This window comes from Acartia tonsa, chromosome 3 (assembly GCF_053477335.1).
Source record: "Acartia tonsa isolate MP-2025a chromosome 3, ASM5347733v1, whole genome shotgun sequence".
Taxonomy (NCBI): Eukaryota; Metazoa; Arthropoda; class Copepoda; order Calanoida; family Acartiidae; genus Acartia; species Acartia tonsa.
The window spans coordinates 38,009,340-38,027,503 of record NC_137262.1 but is presented as its reverse complement, the minus strand read 5'-3'; the positions used below and the strand labels follow the sequence as shown (position 1 = coordinate 38,027,503).

General features: G+C 34.3%; 1 protein-coding gene across 1 annotated transcript in view; it reads right to left on the bottom strand.

Moving 5' to 3' along the window:
- LOC145314071 (uncharacterized) overlaps positions 1–14,866 on the bottom strand; it is a 32,232-nt gene extending 17,366 nt beyond the window's left edge. Inside the window, exons 1-8 of the mRNA XM_080153817.1 lie at positions 14,761–14,866; positions 13,876–13,964; positions 13,452–13,518; positions 12,083–12,183; positions 11,631–11,727; positions 7,685–7,758; positions 7,203–7,295; positions 6,893–6,962 (exon numbers count right to left, since the gene is read on the bottom strand). Of these exons, the coding sequence (XP_080009943.1) occupies positions 6,893–6,962; positions 7,203–7,295; positions 7,685–7,758; positions 11,631–11,727; positions 12,083–12,183; positions 13,452–13,518; positions 13,876–13,964; positions 14,761–14,856 (687 nt within the window). The 5' untranslated portion in view covers positions 14,857–14,866. The remainder of the gene's footprint in view (positions 1–6,892; positions 6,963–7,202; positions 7,296–7,684; positions 7,759–11,630; positions 11,728–12,082; positions 12,184–13,451; positions 13,519–13,875; positions 13,965–14,760) is intronic.
- Between the last annotated feature and the right edge of the window lie 3,298 nt (positions 14,867–18,164).

The following is an 18,164-nucleotide window of genomic DNA, read 5'->3' as shown; positions in this document are numbered from 1 at the left end:
CTCTCTCTCTCTCTCTGTTTTTCTTTCTCACACATTCAGATTTTTACCTGGGGGGTTAGTTGTTATAGTTATATAGTTGTATAAAAAGAAACCAAATATAAATTTAGATTTTTCTATAAAAGGGCAGAAAAATAGCTTAAAACCAACAAACGACTTTTTTAATAAAAATAAAATAGCCTAAAACCTTTCCCAAAAACTATAAGAAGCTTCACTGTAAAAGTGAACCATATCGTTTCAGCGGTCCCTTCTCTACAGATAAAAAAAGCTTACAACTTTATAAATTAGGATATTGTTAAATCTTTTCATTTAAAACTACCCTTCTGTACAACCCTTCTGTACGTAATTGTATGCAGGGAGGAAATGGATATTTGGCTTTTTATTACATTAGTTCCCAAAGTTAATGACATTTTGTTAGTTGGCTAATTAACTTTGGGGACTTTCATAGAATTTTAATTGGTTGGTTTATTACTTTGAGTGTCCAAATGTTTAAACCACCAAATATTGTTTACAAAATGGGTAATTTTGTGTATATTTTCATTAAAATTATCCATTAATTTATCGGCCATTGTCTTATGCCTCTAATTCCCTGGTTATTTATGTAGCAAGTGGGTTCGTGGGTGGTGCGTTAAGTGTGTGTGTGTGTTATACTACGATAGTGTGTGTGTGCGTGTGTGTGGCAAGATAGGTAAGGTATGTGTGTGTGTGTGCGTGTGTGTGTGTGTGTGACAAATTACAATAACTTTTCATTGGAACAAAAAAAATAATGTTTGTTTTTATGGAAAAACTTTAATAAAATGATTGAATTTTTTGCTGAAGTATATAGCAAATATAATACATTTTTACTTTTTAAACAATTTAATTCTTAAATATCATTCTTTCTATAGATTTAAACACTTTTTCTATTGTCTTTATACCAGCTCAAGCATACCGAAATTCGGTCAATAATTTTATAAAATAAACCAAACTTTTTCATTACATTTTAAAGAAAGTTCGAAGACAAATATTATTAGAGATGTATTATAAAAATATTTCCTAAGTATTGTTTTTTTTGTTTTTATCTGTGAGCGAAGAAATAGCTTATTATTTCATAATTTAATTCTTGCACAGATTTTAACATTATTTTCACGTGGAAATACTCTTTGCATTTTAAACTGATTTTTTTCTAACTTAGTTGAACTTTTAAGGCATTATACTTTGAAAATTACTTTAAAAATACGAAAAGGTAAACGAAAATGCATTTTGAAAAATTAAATTCGCGATCACTTTAAGGCGTTCCCATTACTATAAAAATGTGTCTGAAAATTTTTTAATGTCTTTACAAATTGAAAAGCTTAGGCAACAAAACATGACATAATACAAGCAGTAAAATGACTAGTAATGTACATCACACAACAGGCAAGGCAATGATTAAAGCTTAGGTCATGCATTTAGGTTGTTTATGCTTCCAGATCACCTAAATAAAACATTAGGGTATTATACAGTTATAAATACAGTAATAAAAAAAAGTAAAAAAAGTGACCGGAATAGACCATTTTTTTTAGACGAAAAAAAAATTATGAAAAAATCAAGTTAGAACAACGCCTCCAATTGCAAACGATAAATGAATGCCATATCTTTCATTTTACAAAAACCCGGGGGTCGATAGGACTTACCATTTTTTCACAATTTTAGATTGAACATGGCCTATTTTGAAATTTTTTGCAACTTTTTGAGGGCAAAAATTTGCTGAAGTAAGAAATGAAAGTATAGGCAATAAACTACAACTTTGCTTTTCTGAAGATCTCTCGCAAACGTTTAGAACACCGTTAAAAAACGGTTTTAAAAAAGTTGGTCGTTTGACCGGAATTGACCCGATGACCGCATTAACCCCGCACTACCCTATTTTTTATATTTTTAATTTTTTTCTTCTTTTTAAATTTCTTTTCTACTTTAAACTTTGTTTTTATAAATTCAAAAAGATTGTAAAAACCTACCTTCTCCTGTAGGGGCGAAGCCCCAAAAAGGCTAAATGCAAAGAAATTTTTAAAAACATTAAAAAAGAGAAAAAAATTCAAAGGGTTTAGAAAATATAAATTAATATTAATAAATATAAACAGTTATAACAAGTTATAAAGAGTTATAAAATGTTATAAAAAGTTATAAAAAGTTATAAAATACAGAAAATATCTAAAAAAAATGTAAAAAAAAAATTTTAATTCTCCCCTGAACCTTTAGAGAAAAAGCCCCTAGAGGCTAGGGGCGAAGCCACTAGTATAATACAAAGTAGAATGATGTCTGTCTGTCTGAAGCTTAAGATCTCAGTAACCACTAAACCGATTGGGCTCTACTTTTCAGAGAATCTACCTACTGGTCCTGTAATGGTTTTAAGCTATTTTCTTGGGGGGTAGGACACCCCCAACCCCCCTCCAAAATTTTTTTTAAAAATCTAAATAATAAAAAAAAGCCTCTAGAGGCTAGGGGCAAAGCCGCTGGTACTTTATAAAGTGGTAATTGTAAATAGACTAGATAGCAGACTGATATTTTCGTGTAGATACTCTGTACAAATGATCATTCAGTATAAAATTTACTCAGTTCGTTGGTCTGTCAGTTACAAAAACCATTACATTTTTTATTTGAAAGATTTCATGATATTTTTAATTTCTAGGTACTTACAATATCACTTGTTAAGACACTGTGCATCTATTCTACACCTAGCTTAGAATGTTTGTCTATCCATAATATTTCCTGTGCTTCGCTACTTAAGAAATTTGACATTCTTGTTAATTTAATAATATGATTTTAAATAAAAGAATACTGAGGAAAAAATCATTTTGTAGTCTTGAAGAGCTAAATTTCAAATTCTTACTTTAAAAGTATGAAATTTTAAAAACAAGTTTAAAAAGTCACTTCCAATATAAGCCTTTCCTTATCCATTCATCTGAAGATTCATAATTTTCAGAATAATCCTTTAGTCCATCTATTAAATGCTTACAATGCCTGATAAAGAAAACAAATATTTGAGGAATATTGCTTAAAATATTAAGGAACTTTAGGAGTAAGACAATGTATTAACAGTACATCCCTATTATAAAGTGAAATCATTATAGGAAAAGTTTGGACACTATTACTTTTTACAAAACAATAAGGAACCAGTAAAAGTATTCAAAGAAATCTAGCCAACGAATAAGAGAAGATGTGAAAGAAACTTAATGTACCATAATTTACAGTCCAAGTCCCCTCCCTCTGTGAAAAATCATTTATGAGAGCATTATCTAATTTATATGGATTGTACTTTTTGTCATCTTTCAGCATTTCTCCAAGGTTAAGAACCTCTGACTAATAGAATAATGTAGGTAAGGGAAGTCGGCAAAATGTAACTTTACGAGAAGTATTGGTTCGCAGGCAAAGGTAAACGGTCCCAGCTTAAAAGTGTCTTTGGTTTGGAAAGACTGATCATTCAAGAGAGTACTTCAAGATTATCTGATTAAAATTTTGTAGACCTAACATATTCATTAAATGTGAAGGGGAGTATTTCTGTGGGTTCTGTTTCAACTTCACTGCCTGGTAACAGGGTGTTGGACAGCTGACATTATAGAAAAAGTTTTCCATTGATAATTATCTATGATACTATTTAAAAGTACTGGATATTTAGTCCATAGCCTCTAAGAAAAGGTGGGGAATAATAGCCTAATACTATCCCAAGACATTTATAAAGCTTCTCTAAAAAGTAATACAATTCAAATTGACATTTTCTAAGATTTTTATTTTTAGACACAAAATTATAGTACTTTACATTACAGGATTATAATTGATCTCATAGGTTATGTTACATACATATATTTTAAGATGTTATCAAAGCCTTTGATTAAGTCAAACTTACATTTATTAAAAGATTCTAAAAAAAGGTTTTAAATATCCAATCAAGTCTTAAAAGTTAAATCTATGTTCATGAATTGTCATTAATATTGTGTAAGATATATCTTTGGAAACTTTTCCTACCCTAGAAAGTTGAAATAATTTCAATGATCCAGTAAGGCTGGTTTCAAAGTCAAAAAATGACCAATCACTAACCACTATCTTTGGCACAACAAAATCTTTAGTTTTGTTTTAAATTGTATTTCTTGAATAAAGATTACTATTTTTTTAGGATTTTAAGGTATAAGAAAAGCGATAATAAATTGATGTACACTCACAATAATGTTAAACAAAATTATCCCTTTTGTAGATAAAATTTATTAGTGTAGAAGTTTGGATGCTACTAATCTGTAAAAAACATTCAAAATTAAATAAAAGTTTTAAGCCAACGAATAACAGATTTTTCTTTTGAAACATTGGGTAGAAGTATAATTTACAGTCCAATGTCCATTTACTCAATTTTTGGGTAAAAGAGGGACGTGAATATTATCAAAATACCATTAAAACAGTCCCTTTTTTAGAAGATGTTTCTTTGCTTGTACTTTCAGCATCAACTTCTTTGCAATTAAGTTTCTTGGAACTATTTTGTTTGGTAATTTTACCTGAGGTTAGTTTGATCTTTGACACTTTGGTTATGACGTCATTGATTTTTAGAGCTATCAATTTCATTAATGGAATTAAAAATCATATTGTTATGAAATATTCATCCTATCATAGTAAGATAGTAAGATTTTTGTATTTTAGTTATGATCCTGCAAAAAGAACCGATTGAGTTCTCCATTTTCGAAACTTCTTATAGGTCTAAGGATTTCTTTGGGCTAATTTAATTTAGACTATTTAACACCCTTCCCACTTAAATCAAATAAGGGGATCTGAATGCTATGTGCTGATATATTGAAAATATATCATCATCGTATTATATTAATGGGCAATGAAATTACATCCATATATACAAAACGCATAATTAACAAGCAAGGAACATTTTTACACATTAAAAAGGGAGTAATTGAAAAATTTACTTCAAGTATTTTAATGCAATCGTAATAGATTTAAATGTAAATCAATATAAAATGTTTTAATTCCTTTAACAGTTTCTGGTTCAAAATCTTTGAAAAAATTAGGATCAGCTTCAATTCTCCTCATGACTGCATTCAGATCTATTTTTATACTATTCCCATTTCTTATCAACATTTTCATATGTTTCAAGGTTTGAATAAAGCTGCGTTCTATTCACGTCAAACGGTTTGATAAAATTAATGACGTTCCCCATTTTTTGTTGACAATGAAAATTAATATTTTCAATCAATTATCCTACATTAAAAGAGTTGGGAGTTTGACATCAAGTCTACTGTCTTAAATGATAATAGTTACATATTATTTACATCGATTATTAACAGATTTCCACGTATAGTAAAAAAATAATATTATAAATATAACAACTGTTATAATATTATTTATTAAAAAATTCTGTAATACGATACGATGCATTATTTTTCTTTCAGTATTGCTAAGAACCGGTTCTAATCAAACCGGTTTCGAAGCAATACTTTAAATATGATTACTGTACCCAATATAACCTAACCAAACCAAGCCTTAAGTAACACAAATGTACGACAAACTACTCCTCCCCTTATTTTCAATTAATTGAAGTTATGTGCTCGTCTACTAATATTTAAATTAGGGTTGGATCGGATACTTTTTTGGCCGGATACCGGATATCCGGATGATTTATAATGCTAGTTCCGGCTGGATATCTGGCCAACGTTCGATGTCCGGAAAATTACCGGATATCCGGCATTAAAAACCAGATATCCGGCCCAACACTAATTTAAATCATATTTAATTTTTATATCTAGAATCAAATCTTTTCTAAAAACATTAAGACTTTACGACTGCCTTTGCAAATGCGATTTTATATCGTTAATACCTAAATATCAGGGCTTATAAAAAATCTGTGTTTAAAGAAAAAACCTGAAATCACCCCTTACAATTTGATAATGAAAAATGATGATAGATTAAATACTTTTCAAACTCCGAACTGTAAAAGCTTTCTTCAATACACATAAAAAATCCCTTTTAAACAAACAAAACTAAATGTGTTAACTTTGAGCTTAATATGTAAACTGTTTATAATAGAATATATTAAAATGATATAAAGTTTTGAACAAAGACACATACATGTACAATGTACATGCATTAAGACAATGGATGTAGAATATACGTGGATATTATAACAGGGGAAAAATTGTAGTCAATTTAGGTTGCTTATTGGTCAGTTCATTATAAAATAGGTGAATAGAGTATGGGGTAAAGGAGGGTTTTATATTAGACAGCTACAAGTTATTTATTAGAGAAAATGAAAATCTGGTGTAACATCCTAGTGTAATAACATATCCATTATCAAGACAGGGTTAAAGCACTTAGAGAAAACTTATTTTTCGTTACAAGTTACAAAAAAAATAGAAAGTTTTTTGTTCTTTCCCATAAAGTATCTGTCAAGCACTGAAACCCCCTTCCCTAATTTATGAAAAATATTGAAAATAAGGGAGTGGGGTAGAGTTTTTCCCCTGCTTCGCAGTTCCCAATAGGTATAATATGACATAACAGACAAAAATAGGTAATAGCAATCCCTAGGTATATATTATACAATACATATAACTATATATTTTCTATTATATACTACTAATGTGTTAAAAGGTTTATCATATTTTAATGTTTACAAAGTTACATGCAACCCAACAGCAAGGGCGTTGTTTGACAGAATATTGTGCAAAATGTTTTTAAAAGTAGCGAAGCTACATTGTAATTAACATTGTCTGTCCGTTAGTCAATAAGACAATGAAAGTAATGTAATTTTCTCGACTTCTATGTAAAATCTAAGATCATCCTGTATACAATTTGCTTTGTCCGTAATAGTTTGTCGATCTAGTACCGAAGGTACTCTATAACTATGTAGAATATGTCTAGTCGTTTACCCAATAAGTTAAGTTTTATTTACCTTTCCACCCTCTTCCACTGAATTTTGTTTGGATCCCTGTTTCGATAAGGATTCTCTTATGCCAAGTTTTCTAAAATATATTCAAAACATTAAGTAGCGAAACTTCTCTTTTATACTAATTTTGATAGTTCATGACGTAGAATGACTTTTTTTAGACAATTTAAATAACTCTGAAGTTCGACATGTAAAACTCTGCTAGCCTTGTGTGATGGATCAAAAAAATAGAATAGTTAGAAAAAGATAGTTGCCATCCTATTATAAAGTGCCCCTAAACGCCTCTATAGGCGTTTAAAGTTTTTAAAAATATTACTTTGTAGAAGAAGGTCGTCTTCCTTTTTCAGCTTCTTTCTCCATTCTTTTTCTCTCCTCATCCTCTTTCTTTCTTCTATTCTCCTCTTGTTTTCTATACAAATTAACATGACGATTTATGTAACAATGCGATTTAAAAGCGCAATAACACTATTATCGGTTACAGAAAATCTTAAATTTTGGATACTAATTAATGATTCCTAGGAGATCAAGGTACAATGGCATAGTCAAACATAAAATAAGGCAGTCAAAAGTAATTTTAATCAAGACCTATTGTTTTAGATGACTTACTTTATAATTTTAGTACAGGTTGACTTTAATTTAGCATTTAACATAATAAAATACTTGAAAATAAAACCGAAGGACATTTCAAGTTACCAAGTAGCTTCGTTACTTCAAATATAATATGATATTGATAAAAAAAATTTTTTTTTTTTAAAGTTTCTTTATAAAATAAACGAACTGTATTTATTTAGGGCTTGCCTTCTCATTTCTTGTTGTTCCATCTCTTGTCTTCTTTTCTCTTCCTCTGCCTTCTTCTTTTCTCCATCTTTTCTCTAATAAATTAATTTGTATTATCTTTCAAAAAAATATCCGGGACAGTAGCTTAGCATGTAGCATATCCGCCCGTCGTCTGAAAGGTAAAGGGCTCGAATCTCGGCTAAAAAACACAACGTCATAACTAAAACGTTAAAAAGCATTATCAGTTAGGACTCCCAGGCAAACTTTATGTAATCAAAGGGTTGGTTGTCCATCATGCGAATGAACGCTTTATTTCACAGTTATAAGACGGGGGGAGTATGGGGAGTATGTTTCATGGTGCTTGAAGAGGTCTAGAATCTGAAGCGACACCAAGCATTTTAGAGGTCATCATCATCTATCCAAAAAAAAACTAAACTTAGGGATTGAAACTAAATATCTAGAGTTAACATTTGGCAATAAGAGTAAATTTTCATTTATAATAACATAACAATTTTGAACAATTAATTAGATTTGAACCGATATAATAACAATAAGAAGTGAAATATTTGAATGATTTTTTACAATAGACTGATATATAAACAGAGAAACTACCTAGGTATTAAACTAAAACTATTAGACAGATTAGACAAACTATAAGACAGATTAGACAAACTATAAGACAGATTAGACAAACTATGTTGTTGTTGTTTTGGCTGCTCATAGTCAGTTTCCGGTCCGGGTAGTCATCAGTGGGGTGAGGGGGGGGGCGTAGGCTTATGGTGGGGGCTCTGGAGGGGGGCGTTGGAGGGGAGGAAGGCTGGTGAAACTTGGATGGGAGGAGAGGAAGGCAGCTACATGGGTGGGATTTTGCCAGAGGTCCATAGGAGTAAGATTTGTAGGATTATTTGGGCATGAAAAGAGGTGCTGGACTGTTTCTGGGGTAGGATTAACAGGACAGGATGGGCAGTTGGGGGTAAGAGAAGCGTTGATGGAATGGAGGTAGCTTTGGAGTTTAGGACAATAGTTGGATCTTAATTGGGAGAGGATGGTTCTGTAGTGCCTGGGGAGTTGGATTTCGGAGGGGTTGATGTCAGGGGGAGCTTGATTAAGGACAGGATTAGGGGGGTAAGAATTTATGGCTTGGGTGACAGCTGAGGTGTGGAGTCTGGAGATTGTGGATTTGTAGTTTGTGGGAAGGAGGGTGTTGTCGGGGGAAAGAAAAGGTTGGAGAGTAGGAAGGAACATGGATTGAAGGGTGGATTTTTTGGATCTAGGGCCAGGGGGGGTTGTGACGTTGTGGAAGGATGGGTGGGAGGGGCGGAGGGAGGAGGCCAGGTATTGGGAACAAAGAAGGGAAAGGTGGTTCCGTACTGGTAGGATTTTGGTTTCTTGGTGGAGGTGGCTGATGGGAGATTTTTTAGTGGAACCAGTACAGATGCGGAGGGCTTGGTTTTGGAGGACTTGGAGTTTGTCAATGTTGTTTTTGGAGGTGTTAGGGAACCAAACAGGACAGGCATAGGTGGTGATGGGGCGGAGGAGGGTGTTGTAGGTGGTGAGGAGAGTCTCCTTCTGGTGGCCCCATTTGGTGCCAGCCAGACATTTGAGGATTCTAAGGCGGGAGGAAATTTTTGAGGAAATGGTGGAGACATGGGAACTGAAATTGAAAAAGGTGTCAAAGGTAACTCCAAGGATTTTAGGGGTTTTCTCAAGGGGAAGGGTGGAGCCGTTGATTTGGACTTGAGGATGGAGGTTGGATTGGTGCTTGCGGTCAGAAGTGAAGAGGGTGACAGTGGATTTGTTGGGAGCTATGGAGAGGCCGTTGGTGGAGGCCCAGTCAGCGATTGAGGAGAGGTGGGAGTTGATGGATTCAACTGACTGGGGGATGTTAGGGGAGGAGTGGAAGGAGTTAAGGTCGTCGGCATAGGAGGAGGTGTGGGCAGGGGGAATGTGGGGGGCATCTGCTATGTAGAAGTTGAAGAGGACTGGGGAGATAACAGAGCCTTGGGGGACGCCAGTGTGGACAATTTTAGGAGAGGCATTGGTGTTTTGATAGGAACAGAAAGCCATCCTGCCACGCAAGTAGCAGGATAGCCATCTAATGATGTTGGGATGAAGGTTGGAGGAGGAGATTTTTGGAGAAGGAGGTGGATGGGAATGCAGTCAAATGCTTTGGAAAGGTCGATGGAGGCAACAGTTGTGCGGCTGGGGGGGAGGTTTTGATTGAAGCCATTGGCAATGGTGGTGGAAAGGTTGAGGAGGGAGGAGGTGGTGGAGTGGAGGGGTTTAAAGCCGTGTTGTGAGGGGTGGGTGGAGAGGGATTGTTTAAGGTAGGGGAGGAGTAGGCGTTCAAGGACTTTTGCTGCAGGACAGAGGAGGGAGATTGGGCGGTAGGAGGTGGAAAGGTCAGGGGGTTTACCAGGTTTGAGGAGGGCAATGATTTTGGATAGTTTCCAAATGGCAGGGATGTTGGCAGCGGAGATGGAGAGGTTGAAAAGTTTAGTGAGGTAGGAGATGCCATTTGGACCAAGGTGTTTAAGGTGAAGGATGTTAAGGTTGTCGGGGCCGAGTGCAGAGGAATTGGAGGAATTTTTAATTGCTTCAAGGACAAGGGCAGGGGTAAAAGGTTGGAAGTTTCTGTTGAGGTGGTTGCGGCGGCGGATTTTACGGATAATTTTTCTGGAGAAAGGGTTGGAAGTATGACGGGAGACAGAGGTGAATTGACTGGTGAAGGATTCGGCAATGTGGAGGTGGGAGGTGTGGACTTTGTTGTTGTTGAAGGAAATGGGTTGGTTGGAGGGAGGGGAGTTGTTTTTGCCGGAAAGGGACTTGAGGAGGGACCAGAATTTGGAAGGATTTGTTCTATGGTCGGATTTGGAAAGGGTTTCTTGCCATTTTTTGTTGGAATGTTGGTTTACTATTGAGGAGATTTGGTCATTAAGGATTTGAATTTGAGGATCATGGGGGTTGGTTTCTCTTAAGGAGTCTCTTTGCTGGATAAGGGGTTTAGCAGACTGAGGGAGGGTAGGGTTGGAATTTTTGATGAAGCCAGCAGGAACAGTATGTTTGGAGGCAGTTTGGAGGATTTGGCGGAAAGTGGCTTCACCTTGGGAGCAGGAGGAAGGGTCAGGAAGGTCTTCAAAAAGGGTTTCAGTTTCAAGGGTAAAGGTGTCCCAGTCTGCTTTATGGAAGTTGTGGAAGGTTTTGACAGGGCGGGGGGTTCTGGTGATTTCGGGAATGGAGAGGAGAATGGGAAGGTGATCAGAACGGAGGGTGGTAAGGGTGTGCCAGGAGAAATCAAGGGCAAGGTGGGCAGACAAACTATAAGACAGATTAAACAAACTCTAAGACAGATTATCAAAATACCTGGTTTTCAATGAAGGTGAGATCTGTTATCTTGATTGTATTTTTAAAAAGCCAAATACTCAAATATATTTATAGGCGACAGATGGACAAATTGTTGATTAACAAACTAAACGGACAGATATAACCAACTACCTGTTTCTTTGTACGTGAGGGGGAGCTAGGTCTACTGTCCTAAGTATATTCATCAAAGACAAATATTTGTAGGCGACAGATAGACTGGATATTTGGACAGATAATCCAACTAACTGTTTCTTTCCCGAGGGGGAGCTAGGTCTACTGTCCTGAATATATTTCATCAAAGACAAATATTTATAGGCGACAGATAGACAGCAAACTGGATATTTGGACAGATAATCCAACTAACTGTTTCTTTGTACCCGAGAGGGAGCTAGGTCTACTGTCCTGAGTACATTTCATCAAAGACAAATATTTATAGGCGACAGATAGACAGCAAACTGGATATTTGGACAGTTATAACCAACTACCTGTTTCTTTTCCGAGGGGGAGCTAGGTCTACTGTCCTGATTATACTTCATCAAAGACAAATATTTATAGGCGACAGATAGACAGCAAACTGGATATTTGGACAGATATATCCAACTACCTGTTTCTTTCCCGAGGGGGAGCTAGGTCTACTGTCCTGAGTATACTTCATCAATAATTCTTCAGGAATTTTATCTTCATCATTTTCTTCCTCCAATCTAAATAAGAATATTATAGAAGAAGAATAGAGGGGGTATATGTAACTCAGACCACAGGGTTGTGACTGTGACCTTGTCCTGATTTTGTATTAGGTCTTTGAGATCAGCTAATAGCATCAAGAAGTATAAACACAGCAAATATTTTTTTTCTTTTTCTTTTCAAAACTAAAATTGAAAATGGGCTTGGATCGAAATTCCCTACACCACCCACCTGAAGTATTCCTAGAGGCCTCTAGGGGCGCTATGTCTAACCTACCTACTTGAAAGCAGGGAAGGAGAAGAATTATGTTTATCTCTGTTATCCTCAAATCTATCTATACATCCTAAAGTATTATCATATCTATTTCTAACCTACCTACTAGAAAGCAGGGAAGGGGAGGAGTTATGTTCATCTCTGTTATCCTCGAAGCCAACCATTTCCTCTTCATCAGGTAGTAACAACGTTCTTCCATCATCCTTGCAATATAAGAAACATTAAATGTTACCTACTCTAATTTTGAGAATTAACCCATTAGTGACGAACCGGCTTTTAACGCCCGGTTCCAGAAAATGCCGAAAAAAAACGGTTTTCAGTTTCAGGATTGAATCATGCTCGCATGAGCCTAACCTTTACTGCGCTGTTTTTCAATTCCCCCCAGAGAGAAGCGTTTCTATCTATTCAGTCGGCCACAATCTTTCATCGAAAATGGGTGAACCGAGAAAAACAAGGTGATTTAAAATACCCCTTCTAACTTTTTTGTTTATGAAGTAAAGTTAGTGATTTTTTTCGTGAAATTTAAAGTTTATTGGCAACTACATTCATTTGTGAAATCGTTTTATTCAAATTATTATTTTTTATATGATTTTTTTATCGTTTTTTTACGTTCTATATAGGCCCGGTTCGGCGTGAGTAAAAATACCCGAAAGTTTTATTGCCCGGTTCGGCACTAATGGGTTAAGCTAGGATTCTTATAATTCTATCTCTCAAATATTAGCTCAAAAACTTTGGGTATTTTAATTAATCTTAATAGAGATAAAAAGCAATGTATATCCAATATCCATTGTCTTATCCCTTGAAATTCTTGGTTTTAATCAAAATAAATGGGTACAAAGTTACATATTAAAAGGTATTAGGATCTACTGCAGTTCACGGTAAAATATTGCTGGTAACGAATATTGCCAAAAATCTATGAATTTTAAAGGCTGATAGCTGCCAAACGGCTGAACGTACAGATCATGCCCGCACACTGTTTTAGACAGCATAAAAAGTCCTACAAATAATCTGGAATAGCCATAAATCAATAATGCATAATTATCTCGCAGTGCAGAGAAATGTGCAAAAAGGGACTAATTTACGCGTTTTTTCTTCAGTGAAGCTTTCCCTGTGCATCATTGGATCTTGGCTATTCCAGTTTATTTGTAGGCCTTCTTATATCGCTTAAAATGGTGTGCGGGTATGATCTGTACGTTCAGCCGGTTGGCAGCTAGCAGCCTTTAAAATTCATAGATTTTGGGCAATATTCGTTACCAGCAATATTTTACCGTGAACTGCAGTAGATCCAGGTATTAAGATACACAGATGCTGTGATAACAATATTAAAATAACTTATTATCAGTAGTGTGTCTTCAATTGATCGCATTTAGTCTAGAAAACAATGCAACGCTTCGCCAAAATGTATGTTAAAATAAGGCATCATAATAATGACAATTGCCTCGGATTGCCAGCCTGGGCAAAAAAAATATACCTCTCCCTCCATATCTCCATCTGCCAGATGCGCAGCCATCGGATCAATTGGGTGGTGGCATAACTTACTGAATATATAGAAAATCATTATTTTTCCAAAGAAGACACCAAACAAATATTTTGAAAAAACCTGCATTTTTATAAATATCCTATAATAGGACATAATACCAAAGTACAGGTAAATTGAGCTGTAATAAATGAGGTCCAACATAAAAACAAACCTATAAAGAATAAGTCCCCAAGGCCATAAAAATGATGAGAAAGAATTGAATTTTTTTTTTAATTGGTGGAAGAAGTGACCACTAGATGCCTTTTTTCAAAAGGGCATAAAAATAGAACACTTTGAGTATATGGAATGCTTTCGTTATATAGATTACCTGACATGTAGATTAGCAATAGCTCCTTATTTTAAACAGAAGAATTACCTGCAACCAGAAGGATAACCGGGATGGCCAACATTTTGAAAGGGTCTGTCCACCCGGGGTGCTGGTACAACAATCCCGTTTAGATTAAACTGAAAGTAAGAAATAGTTGTTAATATATAATACAGAACATACTGAGAAGGGAGGTATTTTTTATCCAAATTACTAATTGTCAATCAAATACTGAAAAGTGACAAAAAAATTTCTTAGGACCTAAGGCCAAACTGTTCCGAAAATATTTTTTTGGTTACTATAATTTTGTAGATAAAGAAAAAAATTAAATACCTAAGCCTATTTGAGAATTTTTTTTAGAGAAAACAAGAATGACAACGTCAGTCGGTAATATTAGTTTTGAACTAGAAATACATAATTCATAAAATTGGTAGATATTAGCCTAAGATTTAAAGATACATTATCTAAGTATAAAAGAGAGCTAACTCCTAGGCTATCCTTATAAATAGAAATAAAATCGTTTGAAAATGGTTAGAAAGAAGATAAAAAGATACTTACATCATCTAAGCTATGGTAGAAAGGTATAGAAGGCATACTAACCAATAGGAAACTATTGCGGATATTCAACTTTCATATTTTTGGAAAAGAATGGAAATCACAGGGAAATACTTTCGTTCATATTGAAGTACTATTGAGCCAAAAGTAGAAATAAAATAGATACTTTCATCATCTAAGCTATGATTGAAAGGTATTTATAGCATACCCTTCCCTTGGGCAATAAATGAGTTTTCATTAAGAACCTCAAGCGGTCATTAATCTGTTTCGAAGCCATACTAAAAAGATACTTACATATTCTAAGCTATGGTAGAAAGGTATAGAAGGCACGTTAATATACCAAACTATAAAAAAATAATTAAAAGATAAAAAGATACTTACATCATCTAGGCTATGGTAGAAAGGTATAGAAGGCATACTCTTTGGCCAAACAGGTCTGGCTAGTTTGGCCTGAATAATCAGCTGATCTTCGTCCATGCATGCTGTAACTAGTCATTGTGTACATTTAATGGGTAGAACTTGATAGGTATGAGATATGTTGAGTTACAAATTGTCAAAAAAAAAACAAAGATGACAACATCCATAAGTAGCGAAGCACGATTGGTAAACTCAAAATATAAATATATTGGTGAGATAAAAATAAAAATTTCTCACGTATTTTTATATTTTGTAGCATGACTGACAGACAGACGGACAAAGTAAGTTACATACTGGAAGCTCATTGTAAAAGGTAATCTTCACAGCCGTCTATCTTAAATAGCAGCTGAGAAAATCACATTTCCCCCATTGCGATACGGACTAACTGACGGACGGACAAAGTCAATTTTAGAATAGCTTCGCTCCTGAAAATGGCGGTTGGGGGGTTTAAATTTAGGGCAAAGGTATGTAAATGAACATCCCTGGTTTGATAATGCTGGTATTGAGAGCTGAGGATGGTTTCTGTAAAGATTCTCTGCGTGGACTCAGTTCAACATCCAGTCGTAACTCCACAGATTGCCTGGAAGGACGCATATTTTAATAATAGAATAAAAAGGATAATAACGTTTATGAGCAGCAAAGCTCATAAATCAGAGTCATATTCAGCAATTTCCCTTTAAAAACAGCCGAGAAAAATAAAAAAAAATGGTTTGCATATAGAACGACTAACGGAGCCAAGTAAATTACATTTCCTTCTAGTGCCACACGGACAGGCGGAAAGAAGAGTAAGTTATACAGAAACTTCGCTTGTATAAATATAGTAAGTAGTTAGCTCGATGAACAATAAATATGTATTGAAATTAAAAATTTTAATATTCTTAATAGATAATAGATAGTTATAAAAATAATATTTACAATACCCTACCACAAAAAAGTTGTAAACCTTCCCATGACCTAAAAGAAGCTTAACTTTATAGGAGAACCATATCTGTACAGCGGTTAGCAAGATCCTTTGGGACACACAGACAGAAAGATAGACTCATAGACATCCCGATACTTATATACATACATATATAGGTAAGATTATATTTGGACAAATTACATGTTAATATTCCCTTTAAAAAAGTGAAATAAAAGTTGTATGTTTTGCATTTTAAATAAAGTTTTCTAGGCCAAGAACAACACATGAAGGAACCTTGGATCTAAAGGGATAAGACATTAAATTGATGTACATTGTACATCCTCAATGATGTTACTCAAAATTATAATAAGTGGTTGAAAAGTTTGGACATTCAACTTAAGAACTAACCAACCAAAATTCAATACGAGTCTACAAAGTTGTTCTCCAAAGAATAAGAAAACATTACTATGAAACTTTGGGGACTAGTGTAATAAACAGCCCAATGCCCCCTGCTTCTTGTAAAGGCACACCAATTCATACCTGAAACATACTTATGAGGCATCCAAGTGGATGGGCCAATACCTAACTTTTAATAATTTCATTTCAAAGGTTCAAAAAAGATATTTTTGAAGAAAATACTTTGTACTGCAATCTATAATATTTTTATGATAAAAAAAAAGATACTTACAGCTCTCTCATCATAATTTTAGTCAGCTTCATTTTGATATTTTTATTTAAAGGCACTTTTTAACAAAAGAACGTTAACTTTATTCTAAATTATGTTAATGAATGTAAACAAACAATTAAAACATAAAGCCATGCTTATATTGACTGGAGGCCATAAATTGGCTTGGTATTACTCCTCAAGTGGTTGCAATACTACTGGTGTAATATCAAACCAATAACAGGGGAAAATCCTCCATTTTTTGTAAAAATCTTCAAAACCTTTTTTGATACCTAGGTATGAATCATAGTTTTTTTATGGCATTATTGTAATTAAACCGTTAAATCGTAATATAAAAAAAAAACAAGAAAATTCAATTTTGTTTGAAAGACAAACTTAATAGTATAATGAATTAAAATAAGATCCTATTATATATTAAATACCTAATGAAGTTATTTATTTATTTGTGCCTGAAGATCTCGCTAGCAACTAAACCGTTGAAATGGGCCTCAGATTTGTCAATCTAATTTTGAAATTTAATTATCTTGATGGTTTTAGGCTATTTTACCTCCCTTACTCACAAACTGATAGAGACACAGCCGCTAGCATTACTAAACGCAAAGTAAATCCTTGAAATCATAGGTATAAAGTTGTTTTTTGTTTTTAGATTTAACTATTAGGAAGGTTTTAGGCTATTTTCCTGATCCACGAGTACAAAGCCTCTAGATGCAAGGGGCGCATCTGCCAGTATAGATATAAAACTAGTTTTTATATATTACCTATATCAAATGCTTAAAGAAAGTCAAACTGCAATATTAATAAATAAAATTGCGGGAATATTATTCCCTGTATAAAAGGTAGAAATAAGGGGAATAAAAAACAAACTGTTACATCAACCGATATAATATTACTATGGATGTTGCACCATATTTTCATGTAAGGGGGGGTTTTTAATGCAACTATCTCGTAATCAGTGAGCAAATGGCACTTACATTACATTACAATGATGTAACAATGGATATAGTATACGTGGATGGATAATAGTATATTGACAGGGGGATATTTGTCGTCAATTTAGGTTGCTAATATGGACCTCATCAATAAGTTCGTTTCTCCAGTAGGGTGTCAATTGGGGTTATCGTTATTTTAGCCAGCTGAGAGCATAACTTTATTAAAGGGGGGGGGGGGATTTAATACAACCATCTCGTAATCAGTGAGCAAATGTCACTTAGAATTCGAATTACGATCTGAACTTTTGCATGAGTAATCCTTGGTAGGTCTAATTTCCCTAAATCGAACAAAAAGTTGGAAAAGTAACGGCTGGCGGCTCAGCCGTTTAGCCGTTTTTTGCCTATTTTCAGGGTAAATCCATCATCAATTACGTAGGAATCAACTTTTTAAAACATATTTTTGGTTTAATTCATGTTAAATGATAGCAATAACAATTTTTGAAACTTCTAGTACCAACAGCTACCGTCTAGAACCGTTTGATAGCGTTTTGGAGTGGAAAAAGAGTATCATGTGAGGATAGGTTTCGTGACTAATTAGCAATTAGTTACTTTTCCAACTTTTTGTTCGATTTAGGGAAAATAGACCTACCAAGGATTACTCATGCAAAATTTCAGATGGAAATTCGAATTCTAAGTGCTATTTGCTTACTGATTACGAGATGGTTGCATTAACCCCCCCCCCCCCTCCCCTTTAATAAAGTTATGCACTCACCTGGCTAATATAACAATATTATTATCAATCCACGTATACTATATCCATTGTTACATCATGCATTGTAATACTACTACTAAA